Raw genomic sequence first — 23,285 nt, 5'->3', positions numbered from 1 at the left:
ATTAATTAAATTATTATAAGACATATAATTAAATTAACAGACCCAATTATTAGCAAGACATTAATTAGTGACAATTTAATTCAATTAAAGCTTTCTCTGAATCAAAAAGTGGAAAGACCACCATTTCTTCATTGAGAGTCTACGTGATTTTTATCTGATAAAAATTTAATATTCCTCATTCATTTAATATATAATCTAGGACAGCCCAAAAAAAACAACTATTTTTTTTTTTCGAGTCTCTTATGAAAATTTGTTGGCTTACGATGTTTTAAGAAGCCTCTTCAGAAATCAGCTCGATAAAAAATTTTCAAGAAGTCGCTCACGAATTTTGAAAATATCAAAAATGATTGAAATTCGGATTTTTTACTTCTACATTTTTTCTTTGGCGTGGCAGCAATAGTTTATATTTATAAAATCATGCCTATGCTGAAAATTTCAGTCCAAAATTTAAATATTTAAACGGCGCTCAAGAATTTGGAATATTAACTGATAATATGTAACTAATACTTTGAATTAGTTTATATATTTTGTTATAACTCAATTATACTCACTTCACTAAAATATAACTTTTGTATAACCGAAAATATACAGGACAGTCTCAAATAATAAAATTTGGTAAGTTTTGAATAAGCGAAAAAACCTAAAAATTGAATTAAAAAATAAAAAAGTATGCAAATAACTTATTATTTATATTTCTCGGGTTATATTTTCATTCATTGTGATGCAAATTGATGGTGAAAAAATCGAGAAGCTTTATTATTAATATTCAAAGGTTGCTTGAAAGCGTTCAAAAGACAGCACTTGGAAACATATAAAACTCTTGAGCGAGGTTTATTTCGATCATTTTTTATATTTTCAAAATTCGTGAGCGGCCTCTTGAAAATTTTCTATCAAGCTGTTTTTTAGAGAGGTTTCTTAAAACATCGTAAACCAACAAATTTTCATAAGAGACTCGAAAAAAAAATAGTCAGTTTTTTTGGGCAACCCTAATATAATCATTTATTTATCAAAAAATAATTTTAATTTTTTACAATTAAATATTTACAACAATTTAAATAATTAAAATAAATAATAATCAATTGTTTTCTTGACTCGAGTCGATGGTGTCGGGGAAGACTGGATCCCAAAAACCAGGTGGTGTATAATATCGTTCATTAAATTTTGATCTGTGACGTGAGCATTGATTTTTACGTTCTCTTTTTTCTTTTTCACTCAATCCTATAATATTGTAATACTGAAACAAATTCAATTACTCAGTAAATAAATAAATTTATTAATAATTAAATTAAATGAAATTATTGGTGATACCTTTTCGCAATCAGAACAATCCCAGCCACGTAATTTAGCTCTCTCGTCTTTCTTACGAACTACGTCACCTTTGTAAGCATTTTGTGGACTGGTTTTTTTCTTCTCTGGTATTCTAAAAATAAAAGCAGTATAATCATTCATTTATTTAAAATATTTATTGAGCAACATACAGTCACTACGTGACTGCGCGAGTATTACTGCCAAAATTTATCAAGTATAATTTGAATTTTACTGCTTATTAAAGCTTTACTTTAAAATCTTTTGTTTATTTTTATTATCATTGAAATTCAATGAGACAAATTTCATCATAAACTCGCAAACTTATTGATTTCGATGATTGTATAACCATGGAATTCTTGAAAAAAAATCTACCACGGTCCAATTTTTTTTTTATTAGTCGTCTAATATATTTTTTTTTCCACTGATATGAAATTAAATTTTTTTTATTTTTATTATCATAGAAGACATGACATAGACTAGATATTTCTTATTTTCTCTTAATTATATATATATAATAGTTATATATATTCAGGCATATTCAGTGACAGAATAATTAAAATATTATTTAAAGAAAATAAATAAGATCGTCTTTTTTCCCGCGTAATTTAAATGTAATTAGAATGATATAAAATTGATTTATCTTCAAACTTGGCAACAAAAAAGACTTCAAACCATAAAAAGACACAAATTCAAGTCAATACCTTTTTAATGGTACCAAATTTAATAACATTAACTGATTCTATTATATAAATATGACTGAAACAAAATGTTCCTTATTCTTTTAAGGCCACCAGACAGTGCCTCACTTTTTAAAAATTTTCAATAATTTTCAATAGTCATAAGCATATCGAAATTTAATTAATTATTTTTAAAAAAAAATGAGACTTTAATTTAAAAAAAGGACTAAGTAGAAGTAATTGCACCGAGACATAGAGAATTTAAAAAAAATTATTTACAGTTGATATCAATTGGGAGTTAAATGGAATTTATTGAATAAATTTTAGCCTACAAAATTTAAAAATTCGAATTAAAAAATTTACATGAAAATTTTACTGAAATTTACTTAACAAATTTTGTTTAACTCTCAATTTATATCAACGTAAGTAATTTTTTTAAATTCTATATCTCGGCAAAATTACTTCTACGTTGTCCTTTTTGCCACTCAAGTTTAAATTTTTTTTTAATTAATCAATTAAATTTTAATACAGTTATGACAATTGAAAGTCATTACATATTTTTAAAAAGTGAGGGTTACTATCTGAGAATGCCCTTAATTTCAAAAAAATTAAAGCATTAATTGAAAAAAGGAAAACGCAGTTACACTTTTGTCAAGATATAGATTTTAAAAAACTACCTCACAGTTGTTATTAATAGGGAGTCAAACGAAATTTGACAAATAAATTTTAGCCAGAAAAATTTGACAATTTTTTTGAATATAATATTGACTTGAAGATTTAACTGAATATTATTTTCCAAATATCGCTCAACTCCTGATTGATATCAACTGTAAATAATTTTTTTACAAATCTATGACTCAGCGGAATTGTAACTGCGTTGCCTTTTTTTCAATTAATGCTTAAACTTTGCTTAAACTGTAATTTTAATAAAATAAATAATAATAACAATAAATTTACCGATTAAAACTATCAACAGGAACACGTTTTTTCAGTGGAGTACTTGGCCATTTATCACTTGAAGTATCAGTGTCCCAGTCGCTGATATTAACGACTTCCAATTCTTTCAACTCATCTGGCGTTAATTTATTACTATTATTATTATTATTATTATTATTATTATTATTATTAATTTTATTATCAACATTTGACGGACCAGCGATGGCCTCAAACTTTCTTTTAATTCCACTAGTACCCGCATCATTATCTCTATTGTCACTAACAGCCTTTTTTCTTTTCAAAATAGACTCTGCGTCATCGCAATAAGTTTCATCAGGTGACAAAGTAAGGGAGTCCAAGTCCTGAGACTCAAAGTCAACGTTATTATCAAGAGAAAAAAAATCCGATTCATTTATATTATCAGTCTGGTTCAACTCCTGAGTGATGCAAGTCGCGATTTCACTCTGAGATTTTCTCTCCACTGGTTTTTTATTAACCGACCTGATGAGCGACTGAGACTCATTCACTCGGGCGGTTTTATTTCTATCACTCGCATTATTTATTTTAGGAGTAGATTGATTTTTAAAAGGATTGTAATTTTTTGCTACTACTTTTTCTTCTTCTCGATGCTCCAATGATTTTTTTTCAGGAGTTTTTTCTTGCGTGAAAGGAATTTCAAACAGCGTTGTATCAAAATTTAAATCATCTGGATTTATTATTGATTTACTATAATTAGTACTGCCATTATTATGATTATCATTATTATGAGATTCATCTGGATTAGTCAATAATAATTTACGTTTAGGTTGCGTCAACACCAACTTACTTTGACGTGAAATTTTTCCAGAAGGTGTCAAACTTATTTGCACATCAGTCTTACTAAGTCCTAGTTTCCCAACTTTCGAGTCCGATAATTTTTGTTGTACAGAAGTAATACGATTTATACTCAACTCTGGTATTCTATTTTCCTTGACTCCACTTTTACTAGGACTTTTATTACTTTTAACAGGACTCTTAATTTTAGCTGGACTTTTTACTTTACCATTTAATTTTTTTTTATCTAAAAGTTTTAATTTTACTTTAGAGCGACATTCTAACTGAGTATTTTCGACAACTCCTGGTGAATCTGATTCGATAGTGAAATCATTTATAAATGATTTATGATTATTGTTATTTAGTAAATTAACTGAAGTATCAGATTTTTTATTGTCATATCCACAAATATTTTTTTTATCTTCTTGAAATTTTTGTAAAGTTAATTTCATTTGTTGATGATCTTCTAGTAGGGACAAATAATCATCTTGAAAACCTGTTGATAAAATAATTATTAAATTTACTTTCTTATTTTTTTGAGCACTTGGGTTTTTATAAAAGTGAAATCAGCAGACAAGTGACAACTTTTTAATTTTAAAATAAAAAAATTGTGGATGTGAATATAGCAGAAAAATTTTAAATTATAAATAAATGAACTAGACACTTAAAAGAATTAAATATTAAAAAATGCATATTCTGATTTTTAAATTCTTTGAATGTGAATTTTTTTATTTTTATTCGATATACATTTTGTTCAATTTATTTCAAAACTATAATAAGTATTGGATGTCTGCTACATTCACACTTATAAATATGAACGAAGGGTTTTTTTAAATCTGTCTATCTTTCAAAGAATTTTTTTTTATTTAATTTAGTTAAAAAAATTGTCATGATCCTGAAGTTAGCAGACAATTACAAATCTTCAAACTTTTTTTTTAACAAATTAATTACAAAATAAAAAAAAAGTAAAAAATTGCACATGTAGAAAATTTGAAAATCTATAGGTGCAATTTTTTAAATATTTTTTTTCTTTTTACAATTTATCGCTTTAAAAAAAATTCAAAAATTATTAGATGACGGCTACCTTCAGTATCACAAAATTGTCAGCTATTTTTAATGATTCGGTTAGCAGACAATTAACAATTTTGAATTTTTTTTGCAATAATTTAATTTAAAAAACCAAAAATATGTACATGTAGAAAATTTTAAAAACTATATATGTAATTTTTTGAAATATTGTTAGATTATCCGGAAGTTAACAGACAATAGAAAATTTCTGAATAAATGAAAGAAAAGGAAGTAAAATAAAAATTAAAAAATACATATTCAGATAATTTCAAAATCCGTACGCGGATTTTTTTTAATTTCACCATTTTAGTTAATTTATTTATTTAAAATTTATAAATTGTCACATATCTGCCACATTCATAAAAAAAAAAAAAATAAAAATATGCACATTTAAAAAAAACTCTAGATGGAATTTTTTTAAAAATAATTTATCGTTTTCAAAAAAATCCAAAAATTATCAAACATCAGACAATTCCAGTATAATTATTTTTAAATGATACTGAAGTTAGCCAATGTCTAATAATTTTTGAATTTTTTTTAAATGATGAATTATAAAAAAAAAAATATTTAAGAAAATTGTACCTCTAGTTTTCAAAATTTTCGTCAAGTGCATATTTTTATTTTTTTTTGTAACTCATTTATTAAAACAAAAATCCGAAGATTGTTAGTTGTCTGCTAACTTTGGGATCATTATGTTTGGTAAAATTAATTTTTACATATCATAATAAAAAATATGAGTGTGAATGTAGCAGACATCAGACAAATTTAAAATTATAAATAAATAGAGTAAATATTTAATAAACTAAAATTTTCAAAAAATGTACTTATTAATTTTTAAATGTTTTAAATGCGCATTTTTTAAAAATTTTATTTCATTAATTATTTACTCCATTTATTGATAATTTAAATTTGTCTGATGTCTGCTATGCTCACACTCATATAAAAAATATAAACTAACCTTTAAATGTATCCGAAATAATTTTCAAAGCTTCTTCAACATCAGTACCAGCTTTCAAAATTGCTTGACGTTTATTTAAATAATTCAAATTATTATTCATTGTTTTAAAAACTTCAGATCTTCTATTAAAAAGTTAACAGCATAAATCTTCCATATGTCCATAAATATATAAAATTATCATTCTTGTTTTAATTCAATTCATTAACGACTCTTTATTTTAAATTTCAATAATCAAATAAATATTTACTTGAACTCAATTTTTTCACCTGTTTACAAATAAAAAAAAAAAATAAATCAAACAACGAGCCTCCATTTTGATTAAATTTATAAATATATGAATTACCAACATAAAAATTTATAAAAACTCATTACTCGTACCAACATTTTTAACCTCTCGCGCACACAAGAGTAAAGTAAACACAACTCCAAGTCCAGGTAATTAAAAATATTTAAAAACAAACAATTATAATTTTAAATTATTTATTTATTATAAATCTTAGTCTAAATAAAAATATCTCATACTTATAGATATATATTTACAATTTTATTTATTTATTATTCTTAACATAAGTATTTATATTATATTACAAGATTGGTTTATTAAAAATTAGTGCATTGTAATTAAATAATTTAAGTACTAGACAAATAAAATTATAAAATTCGCGTTATAAATGTCTTATATTTTTTTGTTCCATAGACAATAATTTATATAAGTGACGTAATATTCGTAAAAATATATAATATATTATAAATAATATTAAGAACCAAATGCAGATTGCGTAGACGAAGAGGGTGGCGGAAAAATAGCCTGTGACTGTGACGCTCCAGTCAATTTACCTGAATGCTGGATGCTTGTCACCGGGGATTTATAATTATCCATAGCGTAACGTGACATAAGAGCAGACAATGCTGTCTTAATACCAGCAGTTGCAAGCTGTGACCATCGCCCTAAACTTACAGCATCATCTCCAGCGTAAACTGCATGGGCATCAAAATTACCTTTTTGATTTGAATGAATTTCTATTTAAATTTGAATTCAAATTTGAATATTAGTAAGATATCAGTTAAATATAATAAAATAAATAAATTGTTACCTGCGGGAGGAATTAATAATGGCAAATGTGCTTCTAGTTGACCAGTTGGTCGTGCATTTGCTACCAGACGTAATTCTGTATGCAATTCTGATACCAATTGTACAGTTTTTGGATCACTCTGCAAATCATCAGTATATTTAATTATTTAGTGATAAAATTAAGGAGTTGCTGAGTTTAAATCAATTGTGGGCATGATTAATTTATAGAAAAAAAATATAAATGTAATTGTTTTAAATTCACCTGATTGTCAACGCGGAGAGACATCAAGTCATCAACACGAATGGGTTTACCTTGACCCAGAGCACCAGCTAGAGAATTCAATTTCCTGGCAAGACTATCCTCCGTATCATGATTAAAAGTATCTTTGACTCCTGGTCCAGCTCCAGTTCGCTTGGCTGGACTGTAGTAATAAGACGGCGAAACAGCAAAAGAACTCTCGAATAAACCTTCTAAATTTGACTGCGAATTGTATCCTGCCTCTAACTTAAGTCTTTTTGATGATCTGTAACCATTAATATTTATAATACCCATTAATAATTAACTCTAATTTCGTCAATATCTTTAATTATTTATTTATTTTATCCCTTATAATTAAATTCTTTACAATCCTTTACAATTTATGTTATTGTTATTATAAAAAATTTAGAGAAAAAAGAAAAAGAAAAAAATAATAAAACAAAATAACTAATTACCTATTTACATATTTAATTAAATACGTTCCATTAGAGCCAAAATATATATACATATTTTATTTCCTGAAACATATTGTTTGCTTTTACATATATATAAATAAAACACCAAAGCTTTATTTGATATTTCATAATTATATTAATTAAGTAATGATTTACTTTTTTTTTATCGTCCACAATTAAAATAAATACGTGTATTATTTTATCATTTATTATTAATTTATTTATTATTGATAATAATAATACATAATAATAAAAAAAAAACACTTAATTAATTGTTTATACTTCCCATATCCATAAAATCTTCAGCGGCACAAGTATAACTTATATATTTATATGTTTATTTACATTTTTTTATCAATTTTTTTTTCTTTTTATAAATTAATTATTTCCTCATTCCTTTTTCGTTTAATCTTTCGATTAGGAAAAAATGGAGTGGAAAAGGTAATGCATGTATTAATTTAATTTAAAAAAAAAATATATATCATATATGTATTATATTAGGGTAGTCGTTAAAAATTAAATTTTCTCAGGCGCACCATAAAAAGCTTCTTTTTAGTGAAAAAATACATGAGGAATTCGATTTTTTATTTTTAGTAAAAAGAACACGTGCCTCAAGATGATCAAAGTTCATTTTTCGATACAATCGCGGTTTTTTTTAATATTTCATGAAATATACAGACTAAAGGAAAAAATCATAGGAACAATTTTGTAGGAAATTAAATTCTTGACAAAAAAAGGTCATATTTATTTTTATTATAGAATGTGTATTTATGAAGATATTTTTAAAAAACTCTTTTAGGTCTTATTGATTGAGCATTAAAAGGATTACGAATGTTAAAAATAACTTTCTTTCTTAAAAATAGACAACTTTGTAACTCGTAACATATCAATCATTAATGCTTGTTATAGTTTCTATATACTTAGAAAAATGTTATTTTCAAAATTTGTAATCCTTAAAACGCACAATTCATCAGATGTAAAAAAATTTTTTTGAAATATCTTCAAAAATACAGATTCTATAAAAAAAATGAAGATGACCTTTTTCGTCAAGAATTTAATTTCCTACAAAATTATTTTAATGATTTTTTCCTTTAATCTGCGTATTTCATGAGATATTTAAAAAAAACGCGATTGTATCGAAAAATAAACTTTCATCTTGAGGCACGTGTTCTTTTTACTTAAAAGAAAAAACCAAATTCCCCATGTATTTTTTCATTAAAAAGAAGCTTTTCATGTGGCATCTGAAAAACTTTAATTTTTACCAAAGATTAATTAACTAATTAATAGATATAATTACTAAATTTGTGGAGACAAAAAAAAGTATATCACGTACTTAAAAATAATTACACGATCCAATTTTTATTGATATATATACACATATTTATGTATATATATATTTATAAATTTATATTGATGAAGGCGCTAATTGGACTGATGAAGTTATATCCAGATGATAATTGAATTTATCCAGCAAACTCTTGCATACTTGTCTCAATGGCTTCAATTTAAGCTATACAAGAAACAAAAAATATAAAACAAACTTAAACTCAACCCAAATAAATAAAATTTATAATAATAATAATAATAAACATAAATAAATATATATAATTTCTTTTATAGTCAACTATTAATCCGTACGCTTTTATAAATTTTAATAAAATTGTTAATTCATAATGAGAGGAAATAATTTTATTCAAATCTCATATTACAAATTAACAAAATTATCAGCGTATAGATCCCAATAATTATGTTAAAATTTTCTAAAATAATAATTAACAATTTTAATTACAATAACATAAATATTGGTTTATTAATGAAACTTGATTACACAAGTTCTTTTAAATCTCTTATTAATATACTTAATATTTATAAATTCTACATATATCAAACAATATTGTTCCTTATTTACATATTTATGAGGCCTTAAATATTACGCGTAAATCTCAATTACACTTTTACATTTTAAAAGTTATAAACATCTATTTTTTTCCATCCACAATATTTACACTTTTCCTTAAATACTTTTTTATATCAACTTATATATTTATTACAATTAATATTAATCCTAACTATTGTCTATTGTAAATATACATTGCAAATAATTTCATTATTTAAATATACACTTTAAATATAGTATATTTTGTTATTATTTTATTTGTTCCTGTTTCATAGATTAATTTTTTTTTTATGTTTATTTTAATTAACTAAAGTTAATTACTAAACTCATTAAATCAAATCAAATTTAAACAAATTTATATTAAATCTAAACGCAAAAAAAAAATATCGTAATTTAAAAAACAATAATAAATGCCAAGTAAAATTAAAATTTAATAACACAACCCAAGTAAGCAAATGGGTGAGTATATTTATTGTAAACAATAATATGTCATTGATATATTAAATTTACTCACCCCTTAATAAGTAAAAATAATAATAATAATAATATTAATTAAAAATCTTGGCATTATAATTTACACATAATTAACAATAGCCATTTATATAAAATATATAAATGGCAGATACGATAACTTACCCCGCATTCTCTTGTTCTTGTAGCTGCCGACGTCGTCTTTTACTCCAAAGTTCATGACAGTCTTGCCATTTAGGCAACTCAGGAATAGGCATACTAATTTATTTAAAATAAATTATTTAATAATGATAATTTATATTAATTATTATATATAAATAAAATAATAACATACCACTCTGGTTCAACATTCTTTAACCAGGCACTTTTAAGAGCATCAGCAGCAGTGATACGTTTTTCTGGATCCAACTCTAACATTTTGTCTAAGAGATCGAGTGCCGTTGACGGCATAAATGAAAAGTCTTCTCTCAGCCGCCGACGGTGGGTCTTTTTTACTTTAAGAGTATGCCATAGTGGAAGTTTTATCACAGAAGGCCATACTGCTGGCGTTGGTGTACCGCAAACACGTGAAATCATTTCTAGTTGCATCACTTCCATGTTTGCCTTTAATGATAATTTTATTTTCGTTGGTAATAGAAAAATTTTAAATGAAAAATTTTAACTGGGGTTTAATTTTTACCTTAAAAAGTGGTTTCTTCCAGAATAATTCACCGAGTATGCAACCACAACTCCAGACATCTATGGCGGGACCATAACGTTCTTCGCCAAGTAATAACTCGGGTGGTCGATACCACAGAGTTATCACTTTATTTGTGTACGGTCGCTGACGATCTTCTGCGTTGTAAAGTCGAGCTAAACCAAAGTCTGCTAATTTAACTTCCCCGCTAAAAATTTAAAAATATTTAAATCACCTCTTGCTCCGCGCGTAAATTTACTTAAATTAAATTTTTAAAAAATACATACCGATTATTCATCAAGATATTGGAGCACTTGATGTCACGATGCAGAAAATTTTTACCATGGCAATAATTGAGGCCATCCAGCAGCTGCTTCATTATACTGGCGTTGTTCATTTCATTGAAATCAACCATTCCCGACTCCAGCAGACCCATCAGATCGTGGTCCATGTACTCGAAGACCAAATAAAATGATCCCTTGTCTTTTCTAAAATCTTTAGCGTCTTGTTTGTCCGTGACTATTTCCCTGAGGTTGACAATATTTTTATGATTAAGCTGTCTCAAAATTTTAATTTCCCTGACAGCAGTTATTGGAAATCCTTCTTTTTCATTTTCCAGCCTGACCTTTTTCAGCGCAACAAGAACCCCCGCGCGTTTGTCCTGTGCCTTGTAGACCTGGCCATAAGTGCCCTCACCAATTTGTGCAATAACTTCGAAGACGTCAACGCACCGCTCGCCCCAGTCTTTCCCACCCGAAGCAGACATTGGCACATGACAATTACGAGAATTTCTCTTCTTCAGTATTTTAGGTCGCTTGAGCTTTGGCTTGGGTGCAACGCGGTCCAGTTTACCTCGTGGTGGCGTCGCATTAGGATCGTCCTCGCCGCTGTAGTCATCAGTACCCTGGACAACCGGCGGCATCGGCAGCTCCGTTATACTTTTCTTGACCCCCGGTTTTGTCGGAGTGGCGCCAACTTTAACAGAAGATCTTTGGGGACTTGGCGATCTACTTGGCGGGGAATCAATGCTCTCTAAATCATTTTGATTTATACCAGGTGGTAAAGGAAGTTTTGATAACTTTGCTGTTTTAAATTGAATGAACGGTGTCTTTGGAGGATCTATTGATTTAATAGGTACTAAATTATTGGGAGTATTGAATTTCGCAATGGCATTTGTTGGTGTCAGTGGTAATGTTGATGCTGATGATGGTATCGTTGGTGTCAGAGTCGGTGTCGATGTCAATGACAATGAGGTGACTGCTGGAGATGTAACAGCGAGACTTGCTGCTGGAGTTGCAAGTGAATTTCCAGTGATAACAGGTACTGTCGTGGTAATTTGGGCTTGACCAGGGTGAGTGGACTCCGGTTGTGGTGGAGGCGGAGGAGGAGGTGGAGTTTTAACTGGAGGATTAACGACATTGTTAACTGGTAACAAAGGACCATTATTGGGAGGCAAAGGTGAGTTATGTACACTAGGCGGAGGAGCCTGAAGTGCCGAAGCTGGTGTAGGAAGTGGAGGAGTTAGAGCTTCGGTGGTGGTATCAGCGGACCCGGGAATCGGCACAGGAATATCAACAACTTCAACAGATTTAGAATCCGCGCGTCCGTTGGACTTGTCTGTAGTTTTGCTGTCGAAGGACGTGCTGCTGCCGTCTTTCTCGTCAGTTCCTTCAATTATCTGTACGTCGTCCTGGCTGTTTACCTCCTTCTCTTTAGCTGCCTGATACTTTTTGTAAGCCAATTCCTTGATATTTCTGTCCTTTACCATCTCAGCAAACAAAGTCGTTTCATTTATTTTGGCCTGACTGCGTAAATTTATGGCCTTCAGACTCATGGGACTTCTGGCGCGTGTGCGATGCTGCGTAGGCGAGGGTATTCTGTTGCGAGGACTCTTTGACCGTTTTCTTACCGAACGCTGCAATTTTCCCGGCGAGCGAGACCTCTTTGGAGTACGACTACGTCGTCTTGACCTAGACCGTGACCGTGACAATTTCCTCCACCTGCCGGGACTGCGAGATCGGGAACGCGACATCGTCTGAGGCAACCCACGACTCATAGGACTTCTCATTACTCTTGTCTTCCTCTTCTCTTTACGCTCGCGCTCATGATGCCGATGTCTCATCATGTCTTCGCGCCTCCTCCGTTTGCTTGCGGGTGACCCCGAGGACCGGGGATCGCGACCGCGACGATGTCCAGTAGGACTGGGACTAAATTCACGGCGTCGTGGACTAGGAGAGTGTCGCATTCTGTGTATTACAGGACTTGGACTGAATTCTCGTCTTCTCGGCGGACTGTGGTCCCGTCGTCTCGACGCAGGACTGGGACTGTGTCGCCTACGAACGCTGCTGGTTGCCGGCGGACTGTCATTGTGATGAGTACGATGTACATTAGGACTTGTTTTAATTACCTCAGGACTCATATGCTTCGAGTAAGCCTTCTCCGGAGAGATAGGCCTCGGTGGCAGCAGCGGAGTATGAGGAGACTCAGTTCGTCTGGACATCATCATCGATGTCGGAGGTGTTACGTTGTGTTCGTCACGTTGCGGTGACTCAAGATCCATATCACTGGGCGACCTCTGCTGATGAGGTGAATATTTAACAGGTGTCGCGGGTGATATTGGTGATGTGTCGTCTTTTAAAGGCAAAGGCGGTGACTCCGGCCACTTTTCCATTATTTTATCATGTACCGGGCTCTCCTCAATAATAACATGATCTCTTTCGTCAATAATCTCTGGACTGAGACTTCTTGACGCACGTTTCGACTTTCTCTTCCTCTTCTTCGAGGTACTCGAGCTACTAGGACTAAGACTTATTTTCTTCTTTTTCTCTCGTCTATGCTTCTTCTCTTTTCTCCTCGAGTACCGGCGCGTTTCCTCCGGATATTCCGGGGACTCGTGTACAACCTGCTGCTGAGGTTCTTCAACCGGTGAGTAATGTCTCTGATGGCGATGCATCGGGGGTGATGGCGATATGCTGATCGGAGATGCCCTGAGATCAGTTCCAGCTCCAGCTCCACCTCCAACCGGTCGTTTTGGGCTGTTACCATAGTACCGAGCTCTCAACAAACGTTCACCCAATTCACCGTCCGTGTAACTATTGCCACCACGACTTTCTTCCGACTGTATTTCACCAGCTTCCGGCCCCGACAAATCTTCACTACTTACATCCGAGTACTCAACAAGCGGCTTAACAACCGATGAAGCGATTCGCGGAACTCCACCGTCTAAAGATTTGTCTCGCGAACGTTTTTTCTTTTTTTTACCGGAACTCCTGCCACTTTTACCATGTCTACGATGTCTCTTTTCATTATTATCAAAACTATGTCGATTTATATCACTACCAACACTGTCACGTCGACGTGATTTAAATCTTCCATTACGATCCGCGCGTTCAATGTCGCGACTGCTAGGCATGTCACCTACTGTAACAAATCAATTTAAAGAAATAATTATTATTGTAATCACTTTTAAATTTATTAAATAAAATAATAAATAATTATTTAAAATATTTTATTTTATAAAACATCAAGACTGACAAAAAAATTAATATCAGCTATCAGTACCCGTATGTACATATATATTTATATACCTATATATGTATAGATATATATATATATATATATATTTACACGTATACAATATACTTACAGTAGCTAATACACATACATTGCACACAGAGACCGACAGTGCGGTATATTAAATAATAATAATGATATAAAATAAGTAAATCAAGGATTTAAATAAAAACTAGGACACTTTGGGGGAATTTAACAAAAACTAACCAACAATTGCTGAGGATGTCAAGAAAATGAGGTTTTAAAAAAATATATATAAGATGAATTTTTACGATTCGGGAGAAATGAGAGCCGCCATTGCTGAATGGTGGAGGTATAGGATATATAAAAAGGGAGTAGCCCGATGGTATTTAAATAAAAAATATAAAAATTTGAAAACTAATTAAACTGTAGGTAAATTTATGAAAATAATGGAAAGCGACTTACGTGCAATATTTATCCAGTGATAAGGTCCCGTGGTTGATGATTACTCGCATCGGGCCAGTATCCAATGGTGATTGATAATTGTGAACGGTTATACGTTCGTAGATGATTTCTTATACGTTGTCCAAGTAACACACGTTTTTAAATAATGCCGTACTGTTACGCGGTTGTATAGTTTTGTTTTAGTGCTTTTATCGTTAGATAATCATGTTTTCATAAGTTTTATACAATTGATTGCATCATTAATCATGGATTTTATTCTTCATATGAATTTAGTTGCTGGTTTTAGTGCTGTGCTGGGCAGCAGCCATTAACCATTGATACGTCGTCATCGTTTCCTCGTCCAACCAAACGACCCTGCTGCCATCTGATATTTTTATCTTACATCACTTTTATTATTTTATTTTTTTTTTACTTCAGTTTTTAAATTTTTTTAAATAAATAATTAATAGTATTAATTTCTTAGAAATTTATTTTTAATTTTTTAAATTTTTTGTTTCAATATTTAAACATTTTTTGTAAATTTAAAAATTGGCGGGATTTTTTACTGACATTTGAATTTTTTACATTTCAAATTATTCATTTTTTTTTAATTTTATTATTTTTGTGTTTAAATAATTATTAAAATTAAAAGCTAAAAATTTTTAAAGTTTGTAATTTATTTTTTGATTATTATTAATTAATTAGTAATAATTAGTTTATTTTATTGTAAATAAAAAATTATATATATTGAAAAATTAATAAAAAATTAATTTTCGACAAAAGAAAGTCCATTATTCATTTATATAAATTTTTTTAAAAAATCTAAATTATTTTTTTTTTCAAACTTATAAATTATTTACCCCGACTGATTAAAAAAAAATTATTTTTGAAAATTTAATTAAAATTGCGATAAATAAATTTATATTGACAATAATAATTAAATATTAAAGTAAGTATTAGATTTATATTAATTATTTACAGTTAAAATTTTTCAAATTTGAAAATTATTTACCCTGACTTTGATTTAAAAGAAAAATTATTTTGAAAATTTAATAATTAAAATTGCGGTAAATTAATTTATCTCAACAATAATTATTAAATATTACAATAAGTATTAATTTATATTAATTATTTGAAATTGAAATTAAAATTTATGTGAATAAAAATTTTTATACTTCCAACTATAGTTATATAGTATATATATATATTTTTTCAAATTATTTATTAAATTATAAAATAAAAAAAAATAATAATCAATAATTATTTATATTTAATAACATAAAATGCATTTGTTTGGTTAAGAATGATAAAAACAAAGTATTGATATAAGTAAATATATATATATAGGTAACTAGGTAATGACCTAGTTTTTATATTTTGATGCAGGAATAGATTGAAGTAAGCCCTAGAAATGCCAGTAGTCTACATGCAATTCAATAATTGCACATAATGTATTTACTATTTCGTTAAATTATTAGTTAATGAATAAATCAATTAATAAATAAATATAAATTTAAGTATAAGTATGGAGGAATTAATCGAAGAAATAAAAAATAAAAAAATCTTACACTGGAATTACCGCGGGTTTAATGAATTACCTCAGGTGTTTAAAAATTACGGTCACGATGTACGAGAGATATATTTGAAAGAAAATAAATTGACGTGTTTACCTCCATGGATTTGTGATTTTAATAATTTAACAAACTTATATTTATCTGGTAATAAATTAAATATATTTCCTGATGAGTTATGTCAGATGAAACAATTATTAGTTATCGATTTGTGTGATAATAATATCGAGTTACTGCCAAATAGTATTCAAAATTTATGTAATTTACGACAATTGTTGTTAGATGATAACTATTTAAACCAATTACCTAGTGGTAAATGTTAATAAACTTGACTATTTTTATTTAATTACTTTTTATTTTTCAATGTAATAAATTTTTATCAATTTTTTATTTACTTTTTTTTTTTAGAATTAATAAAACTTGAGTGCTTAGAAATTTTGTCATTAGCACGAAATAATTTAATATCACTACCAGAATGGTTGGGGTCATTAAAAAAATTAGATAAATTAATTGTTGATAATAATTATTTAGAAGAAATACCAAATCGTCTTACACTAGCCTGCTCACTTACAACTATTTCCATTAAATCAAACAGGTAATTAATTAATTACTCACTAATTATATAATTTAAGTTTATGTAGTTTTAATGGATATAATAATTAATTTATAGATTGAGATATTTACCTTTGAATTCATTTATATCACCAGTAAACATTTATTTCGATTGTAATCCAAATGTTAATTATTTATCGTATTCGATTTTGTGCCAACTACTGGAACTCGGTTGGGAAGATGGAAAAAATTGTCTGATAAATGAGTAAGAGTTTAATTTAAATAAACCAATTATTTAATGAAGTGTTCTGTTTGGATGGGTAATAAAATATTTGTTGCAGGTGTAAACTAGTAATGAGTGCTAGCAAAAATATAAAACTGTTAGTTAATTTATGTGGAATCAAAGGGGACAAAAAAGATATTATTGAGTTACCAAGGCAACTGTTCCAGGTGTTTGGAGAAGATATTAAAATACCGGTGTCTTTATGGGAATTGTCGTTACGGAATTTATATAAAAATAAGTATGTATTATTTTATTTTACTTTTTATAGTTTTTTTTCTGCAGTCTTGCGAATTTTTATTTAAAAAATTTTTTGACGCGACTAAAAAACAATAATATATTAAAACAATAGTATAGATTTTAAAGCTTAAAATAAATATCTTTTTGTTTAAATTTTTAAATTTAAGCCCACAGTTACCGCCTTTGATTTATAAATATAAATTATTTCAGAGAAGATGATTTCTTTGACAAATACTACACATTAAAACACGATATTTTTTATAATTTACTATCGAATGGCCCGATAAGTATTTGTTTAAACAGCCATTGTCGAGAGCCGATTTTCACCGAGGCCTGGATTGTCGTCGGGAAAAGCGAAGAGTGTGTTTTTCTAGTCATCACACTATTCTGTTCACAAAAGTAAGTATTATGGAGGGAAAGGGGTCTGAGATACAAAAAAAGAAGATATTTTTGTGTGTGTGTGTGTTTTTTTTTTTTTTTTTTTTAGAGTAACTACTTTACTAAAATTCTTAAAATTTGTGACATTGTCGAGCATCATTTCAAGAATATTTTGCTATATTTTCATAAAAAAATATCGAAAAATAAGCCAGCGGTAGTGGGGAGAGACGAGTCACTGTAAAAATAAAGTCTCCTTGCCGTAGGCAGGATAACTCATGACTGCCTCATCTGAAATCAAAAAACCAAAAAGATTCCTTTAGTACATACGTTTATGTTAGATCTGAACATAGGATTTTGTTTTTTTCAATAGCTACTTATTTTTTAATTAAACAAGGAAACAAGTTTTGGTAAAAATCAGAATTTTGTGATTGCACTTTTACCAAGAATTCAAAAATGAATATTTTGTTTATTCCTTCATTCAAATCCAAGATAAACTTATGCGCTCGAGAAATTTTGTTAGTTTTCTTATTTCAGATGAGGCAGTCATAAGTTATCCTGCCTACGGCATGGAGACTTTTTTTTTAAAGTGGCTCGTCTCTCCCCACTACCACTGGCTTATTTTTCAATATTTTTTAATGAAAATTTAGCAGAATATTCTTAAAATGATGCTTAATAATGTCACAAATTTTAAGAATTTTAATAAAGCAGGTACTCTGAAAAATAAAATCACGAAAATATTCTTTTTTTTTGTATTTCAGACCCCTTTCCCCTTAAATAAAAAAACAATAAAAATAATGAATTAAAAAAAAAAATTGTAAATATTTTTTCAAACAGCTGTGCCAGTAGTTTTGATTTTCCATCACACGGAATAGAAACACTGTCCTGGGATTATTACGACGGTTAAATTTTTCCTCAATCAACAAAAAACAAAAAAGAAAAAAAACCAAAGAAAACGTGATAAATTATTTTTTAGAAAACTATAAATAAATATTAAATATTATATAAGTTTATTTATTAATTGATCGATTAATTATTTATATTTATATAAATTATATATATATTTATTTGTAAAGATTGTCGGTGAATGTACAAATTTAAAACAATTAATCAGCCTTTAGTAACTACTCAATTAATAATTAAACAGACGTCTATTAATTTATATATTATTTAATTAATTAAATAATTAAAAATACTAAATATCGCAATTAGCATTAATTGGTCTCGTACAATATGACCGTGTTTAATCTCTGTAGACAAGTTAGAGTAGCATTAAAGCTGTTTAATTTTAAAATCAGTGCTAATGCACAAATATAATGACTTTAGACCGTTTAATTGTTTGAATAAAAATATAAGTATAATAAATAGCTACGCACACAAATAATCTAGAGCTTTATCGCGGTCAGTATTAAACTTGAGCAGAGCTTTAGAAGCCTCGTCCTCAGAAAATCCAAGATCTTTGAGAGTACACAAATTATCGTGATACTTTTTCGCTCTCTCTTGATCATAATCATTAAGCGCCAGCGCTTTCTCAGCATCATCACCGGGTAATCCTAATTCCTCTAACCATTGGACGGCTAATAAATATTCAACAACTTTCTTATTATCCTTACCACCTAGATCACCGATCGCCCGGGCAGCACGCGACAAAGGAAATCCCATGTCACTTAAATGTTTAGCTAATTTTTTATCCTCCTCCGACGATAAACTCTCCAGTACGTTTGTTATTTTCACTGATTCATCTGTATTGCTGCATAAATCTTTGGTGTTTGTGTTGGAAATACATTCCGGGCTTTCTAGATCTGGCCACGGTTTCCAGTTCTGAAAATTTCGTATTTATTATTGATATTTTATTTTTTTTAAATAAAGCAATAATTACAATTTATATTTTTAATTACAAATAAATAATAATAAAAATGCTTTTTGCTTTCAAACTATCAATAATTTATTTGTCTACCTTCTCATCAATTTTCATGGTGACCACAGATTTTTGAAACAGAAATTCCCTGACTTTTCCAGGTATTCTAGTGAAATAATTAAAAAATTCCCTGACTGTATGTAGTTATATTAAATCATTTAAAATATTTATTTAGTTCAAAATGAAAAGCTAAAGTTCAGTTCAATAAATGATCAATTATTGTCGTTAAATGAAACTTTATTTTATTATTTGTCAATGATCATAGGTTTTTTTTTATTTATTAACTGAATAATTAATTTTTTATTTTAAATCTGCTTTTATATAACTTACTCTATAATAAAATATAAATAAATATTTCATTTTCACCAGAATAAATTTCATAAATAAGTTTTATAGAATATTATTAAAATATTAATCAAGTACGCGAATAATAAATATAGTGAAACTTATTAGTTCAATACTTATGTATACAATTAATGTTTTTGGTTTTTTAACTTGTTAATATGGATGTTAATAGCTTGGAGATCCTAGCACCTGGTTTCTACTAAGACTTATTTTTTCTAACAGCCTTTTTAATTCTAACTGCTTCATTTTTCGCTATTGGGATCAATTTCTAATAATTCTTTTTCAAGATGATTTTACAATCGCATTCGCGCTGCGCCACTTTTTGAACAGTTTTGACAGAAAAAAAAATTTATCGGATTTTTTCAGTCAGAAGAAAAGAAAGTAAAAATTTTTTCAGCTTTGTGACGATATTTCCTGACTTTTCCCTGATTTTTCCAGTATATTTATAATTCCCTGACATTTCCAGGTTTTTCAGAAATGTGGTCACCATGATCTTTTACATCCAGTTCTTTATATATTTAATTAACTAAAAACTTGTATGAAAAAAAATTCGCGATGAACATAAATTTAACAGAGTGTAAAATTTCAAGCTGACATTTTAAAATTTCAAAAATTAATTTTTTTTTAAATCATTTAGAAAAAGTAAAAAAATCAGTCAGTAATTTCTAGTCTTTAATTTAAAATAAAAATGATCATGAAGTTAACAGACAGTTAAAAATTCTCGGGATTTTTTTCAACAAATCAATGACAAAAATATAAAATATAAAAATATGCTCATGTATAAAATGTATAAAAAAACTAGAGGTGCAATTTTTTGAAATATAATATTTTTCATAATTTGTTTAAAAAAAAAAATCTGAAAACCATCAGACGTCGGTTAACTTCAGTATCATAAATAAAAACCCCGAGTTGTCTCAGATTTGAAACTTTCATGCAGAAAATTTAGCAATAATTTTTTTAAAAAACAATTTAAATAAAATGCTTACTTCCATATGCGGGCGCTCTAGTTCACGCTGAAGTTCTTCAACAATTATTGAAATATTCCGGCGCTTAGATTCAAAATGATTATTATTATCATTCCGATCATCTATTTTATTTACAACACCCGTATCTTTATCATCATTATCACTTTCATTTATTTTATTTTCTAAAGTTAATTCTTTAAGTATATTTTCAATCCTCGCTGGCGGTGCCCACTGCGATGGTTGCAAAACCTTTTAATAAATAATAAATATTAAATAACAAATAAAATTTACTAATAAATAATAATTAAATTAAATACTTGTGCAAGCTCTTCCATATCATTTATTGTTTTTAATTCCATGTTATCAAACGGACTAGACGTGTCATTATCAAAATCCGCGTAGTCTAGCCCATTTGACTTGACATTAAGATCAATATCATGGAGATCACCCGGTGGTGACAGCGGCTGGGGAGTAAGTATTGTCGTTTTAGGGGCTGGAGCAACTTTAACTGGCAGTGGAAGTGCATCTGGTGATGAAGATGAATTGCTTTTATTTAAATCTTCTTCTTCTTGCTCACGTTTTTTTCTTTCCTCCATACGCTGCTTACGTGCTTCGTTGTTTTCTTTTCTTACTTTCCGCCATTCCTCTAACTATTCATCAGTAATTATTAATTAGCATCAATGGCATTGTGACCACTCGTTCCAGAACCACTCTATGAACAGGTAGCTCTATTGCATTTCTCTACAAGTAGTACTGCTGGACTTTAGTGTACCAGGCATTAATAACCACGTCTGTATCTAAAATATGTCGATCGTACAACAAAACTATCCTTGAATTATTTCCTCCAAAATATCTTTACCCAGAACAATTCGTTTCAAGCTTGAACTCTACTCCGAAACTTATTTATTCAATGACAAGATTATCCGAAATAACACTATCCATTACTAAGTCAGCTAAATAAAATCAGTAACTGGGAAAATCTGTTAATTTTCTTGATCACTAGCGAGTTTTTTCAGTTACTGGTGATTTCGTAGCTGTAAGTCAATTTGAGCTTGAGAAGAATTATTCTGGGTAAAAATGTTTTGAAGGAATCAATTCAAGGATAGAAGTGTTTTGCGATAGACATATTTTATATAGAGAAAAACAATGGAGTTGCCTGTGCATTAGGGTGGTCGTTAAAAATTCAATTTTCTTAGACGCCTCATAAAAAGCTTCTTTTTAGTGAAAAAATACGTGGGTAACTGGGTTTTTTCTTTTTAGTAAAAAGAACACGTGCCTCAAACCAAAGTTCATTTTTTTAAGCGATCGCGGTTTTTTTTAATATTTCATGAAATATGCAGATTAAAGGAAAAAATCATAGGAACAATTTTGTAGGAAATTAAATTCTTGACAAAAAAGGTCATATTAATTTTTTTTATAGAATGCGTATTTATGAAGATATTTTAAAAAAACTTTTTTAAATCTTATCAACTGAGTATTTAAAGAATTACGAATGTTAAAAATAACTTTTTTTCTTAAATATAAACAATTTTGTAACTCGTAACACATCAATCATTAATGTTTGTTATAGTTTCTATATACTTAGAAAAATGTTATTTTCAAAATTTGTAATCCTTAAAACGCACAATTCATCAGATGTAAAAAAGTTTTTTTGAAATTTTTCCAAAAATACACATTCTCTAAAAAAAATGAAGATGACCTTTTTTGTCAAGAATTAAAAATCTGCATATTTCGTAAGATATTTGAAAAAAAGCGGGATTGTATCGAAAAATAAACTTTGATTATCCTGAGGCAGACAAACCAAATTTCCAACGTATTTTTTCACTAAAAAGGTTTTTTATGGGGCGCCCAAGAAAATTTAATTTTTAACGACCACCCTACTGTGCATAAAGAGGTTCTGAAGTGACTTATCATAGTTCCGCATCAACATTTATCATTAAAAGGACTACAAGTAGATAAATGAGTGATACCTTCTCTAAAATAGATTTCTCTAGGCTGAAATCGTAATTATAACGATCGATGTCAGGAAATTTATTATTGTAAGCTGCTGGAAGTGTAACTTTCCTAGGTGGCTTATACGCTTCTGCTATTTTTACATTGACACCATCCATGTATGATGATACTGGATCTTGTGTTGACATTGACGCTCTTGCCATCATTTATTTGACATCACCAAAAACTTTAAAAGCGATAAATAAATTTAAACCAAAAATTATTAACTTTGCTGATTGTTTAATGTCGCCTTGTAATTTTTATGACATCATTGTCGCAGACGTCAACACTTACGTCCAGTTACTGAAATTTTTCTGCCATATAAATATTTTAAATAGATTTTGATTTATTTTTTGTAAGAAAAATGATAATATTTTAAACTTTTAATTTATTTTAGGTAAATTTATGTTTTTATTACACAATGTCAACTTTCCATGCTCAATGTGGCCATTGTTGTTTTTTTATCCACTAAATAAGAA

General features: G+C 28.7%; 4 protein-coding genes across 8 annotated transcripts; 1 reads left to right on the top strand and 3 right to left on the bottom strand.

Annotated features, from left to right (window-relative positions):
• Nucleotides 1-269: 269 nt before the first annotated feature.
• LOC103568461 (putative uncharacterized protein DDB_G0277255) lies at nucleotides 270-6,132 on the bottom strand. Of its 4 annotated transcripts, XM_053736853.1 has the most exons (5): nucleotides 6,104-6,132; nucleotides 5,761-6,026; nucleotides 2,943-4,230; nucleotides 1,309-1,420; nucleotides 271-1,234 (listed from the first exon to the last, which is right to left on the bottom strand). In XM_053736853.1, the coding sequence occupies exons 2-5, from the start codon at nucleotides 5,858-5,860 to the stop codon at nucleotides 1,076-1,078; spliced, it is 1,659 nt and encodes a 552-aa protein (XP_053592828.1). In that variant the 5' UTR covers nucleotides 5,861-6,026; nucleotides 6,104-6,132; the 3' UTR covers nucleotides 271-1,075. The 4 variants fall into 4 exon arrangements, with proteins under 4 accessions (XP_008543549.1, XP_053592829.1, XP_053592828.1 ...); XM_008545327.2 differs by lacking the exons at nucleotides 5,761-6,026; nucleotides 6,104-6,132 and adding an exon at nucleotides 5,483-5,680 and having other exon boundaries at nucleotides 270-1,234; XM_053736854.1 differs by lacking the exons at nucleotides 5,761-6,026; nucleotides 6,104-6,132 and adding an exon at nucleotides 5,385-5,473 and having other exon boundaries at nucleotides 270-1,234.
• Nucleotides 6,133-6,339: 207 nt separating this feature from the next.
• Nucleotides 6,340-15,126, bottom strand: LOC103568462 (cyclin-dependent kinase 12). 2 transcript variants are annotated; one of them, XM_008545328.3, is made up of 8 exons: nucleotides 14,590-15,126; nucleotides 10,878-14,010; nucleotides 10,594-10,798; nucleotides 10,249-10,517; nucleotides 10,080-10,172; nucleotides 7,095-7,356; nucleotides 6,855-6,972; nucleotides 6,340-6,780 (listed from the first exon to the last, which is right to left on the bottom strand). In XM_008545328.3, the coding sequence occupies exons 2-8, from the start codon at nucleotides 14,000-14,002 to the stop codon at nucleotides 6,518-6,520; spliced, it is 4,335 nt and encodes a 1,444-aa protein (XP_008543550.1). In that variant the 5' UTR covers nucleotides 14,003-14,010; nucleotides 14,590-15,126; the 3' UTR covers nucleotides 6,340-6,517. The 2 variants fall into 2 exon arrangements, with proteins under 2 accessions (XP_008543550.1, XP_008543551.1); XM_008545329.3 differs by lacking the exons at nucleotides 6,340-6,780; nucleotides 6,855-6,972; nucleotides 7,095-7,356 and adding an exon at nucleotides 8,885-9,056.
• A 763-nt stretch (nucleotides 15,127-15,889) lies between these two features.
• Nucleotides 15,890-18,532, top strand: LOC103568509 (leucine-rich repeat-containing protein 30). The gene is made up of 6 exons (XM_014441091.2): nucleotides 15,890-16,451; nucleotides 16,548-16,734; nucleotides 16,810-16,956; nucleotides 17,033-17,212; nucleotides 17,422-17,610; nucleotides 18,424-18,532. Exons 1-6 carry the CDS (start codon nucleotides 16,094-16,096, stop codon nucleotides 18,491-18,493), a joined length of 1,131 nt encoding a protein of 376 aa, XP_014296577.1. The 5' UTR covers nucleotides 15,890-16,093; the 3' UTR covers nucleotides 18,494-18,532.
• A 146-nt stretch (nucleotides 18,533-18,678) lies between these two features.
• On the bottom strand, nucleotides 18,679-23,261 carry LOC103568463 (uncharacterized). Its single transcript, XM_008545330.3, has 5 exons — nucleotides 23,101-23,261; nucleotides 22,785-22,993; nucleotides 21,132-21,464; nucleotides 20,836-21,063; nucleotides 18,679-19,407 (listed from the first exon to the last, which is right to left on the bottom strand). The coding sequence occupies exons 2-5, from the start codon at nucleotides 22,971-22,973 to the stop codon at nucleotides 18,955-18,957; spliced, it is 1,203 nt and encodes a 400-aa protein (XP_008543552.1). The 5' UTR covers nucleotides 22,974-22,993; nucleotides 23,101-23,261; the 3' UTR covers nucleotides 18,679-18,954.
• Between the last annotated feature and the right edge of the window lie 24 nt (nucleotides 23,262-23,285).

This window comes from Microplitis demolitor, chromosome 2 (assembly GCF_026212275.2).
Source record: "Microplitis demolitor isolate Queensland-Clemson2020A chromosome 2, iyMicDemo2.1a, whole genome shotgun sequence".
Taxonomy (NCBI): Eukaryota; Metazoa; Arthropoda; class Insecta; order Hymenoptera; family Braconidae; genus Microplitis; species Microplitis demolitor.
Note: the sequence above shows the minus strand (reverse complement) of the source record. Positions and strands in the feature narration are given on the sequence as shown.

Coding starts and splice junctions, on each gene's coding strand:
- LOC103568461 (XM_053736853.1), bottom strand. CDS start 5,860: ATGAATAATAATTTGAATTATTTAAATAAACGTCAAGCAATTTTGAAA. Junction 1,421..2,942: donor CCTGTTGATAGTTTTAATCG/GTAAATTTATTG, acceptor TTTTATTTTTAG/AATACCAGAGAAGAAAAAAA. Junction 1,235..1,308: donor ATTGTTCTGATTGCGAAAAG/GTATCACCAATA, acceptor AATTTGTTTCAG/TATTACAATATTATAGGATT.
- LOC103568462 (XM_008545328.3), bottom strand. CDS start 14,002: ATGCCTAGCAGTCGCGACATTGAACGCGCGGATCGTAATGGAAGATTT. Junction 10,518..10,593: donor GGAAGAAACCACTTTTTAAG/GTAAAAATTAAA, acceptor TTATCATTAAAG/GCAAACATGGAAGTGATGCA. Junction 6,781..6,854: donor ATTATTAATTCCTCCCGCAG/GTAACAATTTAT, acceptor AAATTTAAATAG/AAATTCATTCAAATCAAAAA.
- LOC103568509 (XM_014441091.2), top strand. CDS start 16,094: ATGGAGGAATTAATCGAAGAAATAAAAAATAAAAAAATCTTACACTGG. Junction 16,452..16,547: donor TTTAAACCAATTACCTAGTG/GTAAATGTTAAT, acceptor TTTTTTTTTTAG/AATTAATAAAACTTGAGTGC. Junction 16,735..16,809: donor ATTTCCATTAAATCAAACAG/GTAATTAATTAA, acceptor ATTAATTTATAG/ATTGAGATATTTACCTTTGA.
- LOC103568463 (XM_008545330.3), bottom strand. CDS start 22,973: ATGATGGCAAGAGCGTCAATGTCAACACAAGATCCAGTATCATCATAC. Junction 21,064..21,131: donor ATATGGAAGAGCTTGCACAA/GTATTTAATTTA, acceptor ATTTATTAAAAG/GTTTTGCAACCATCGCAGTG. Junction 19,408..20,835: donor TAGAGCGCCCGCATATGGAA/GTAAGCATTTTA, acceptor CGAAATTTTCAG/AACTGGAAACCGTGGCCAGA.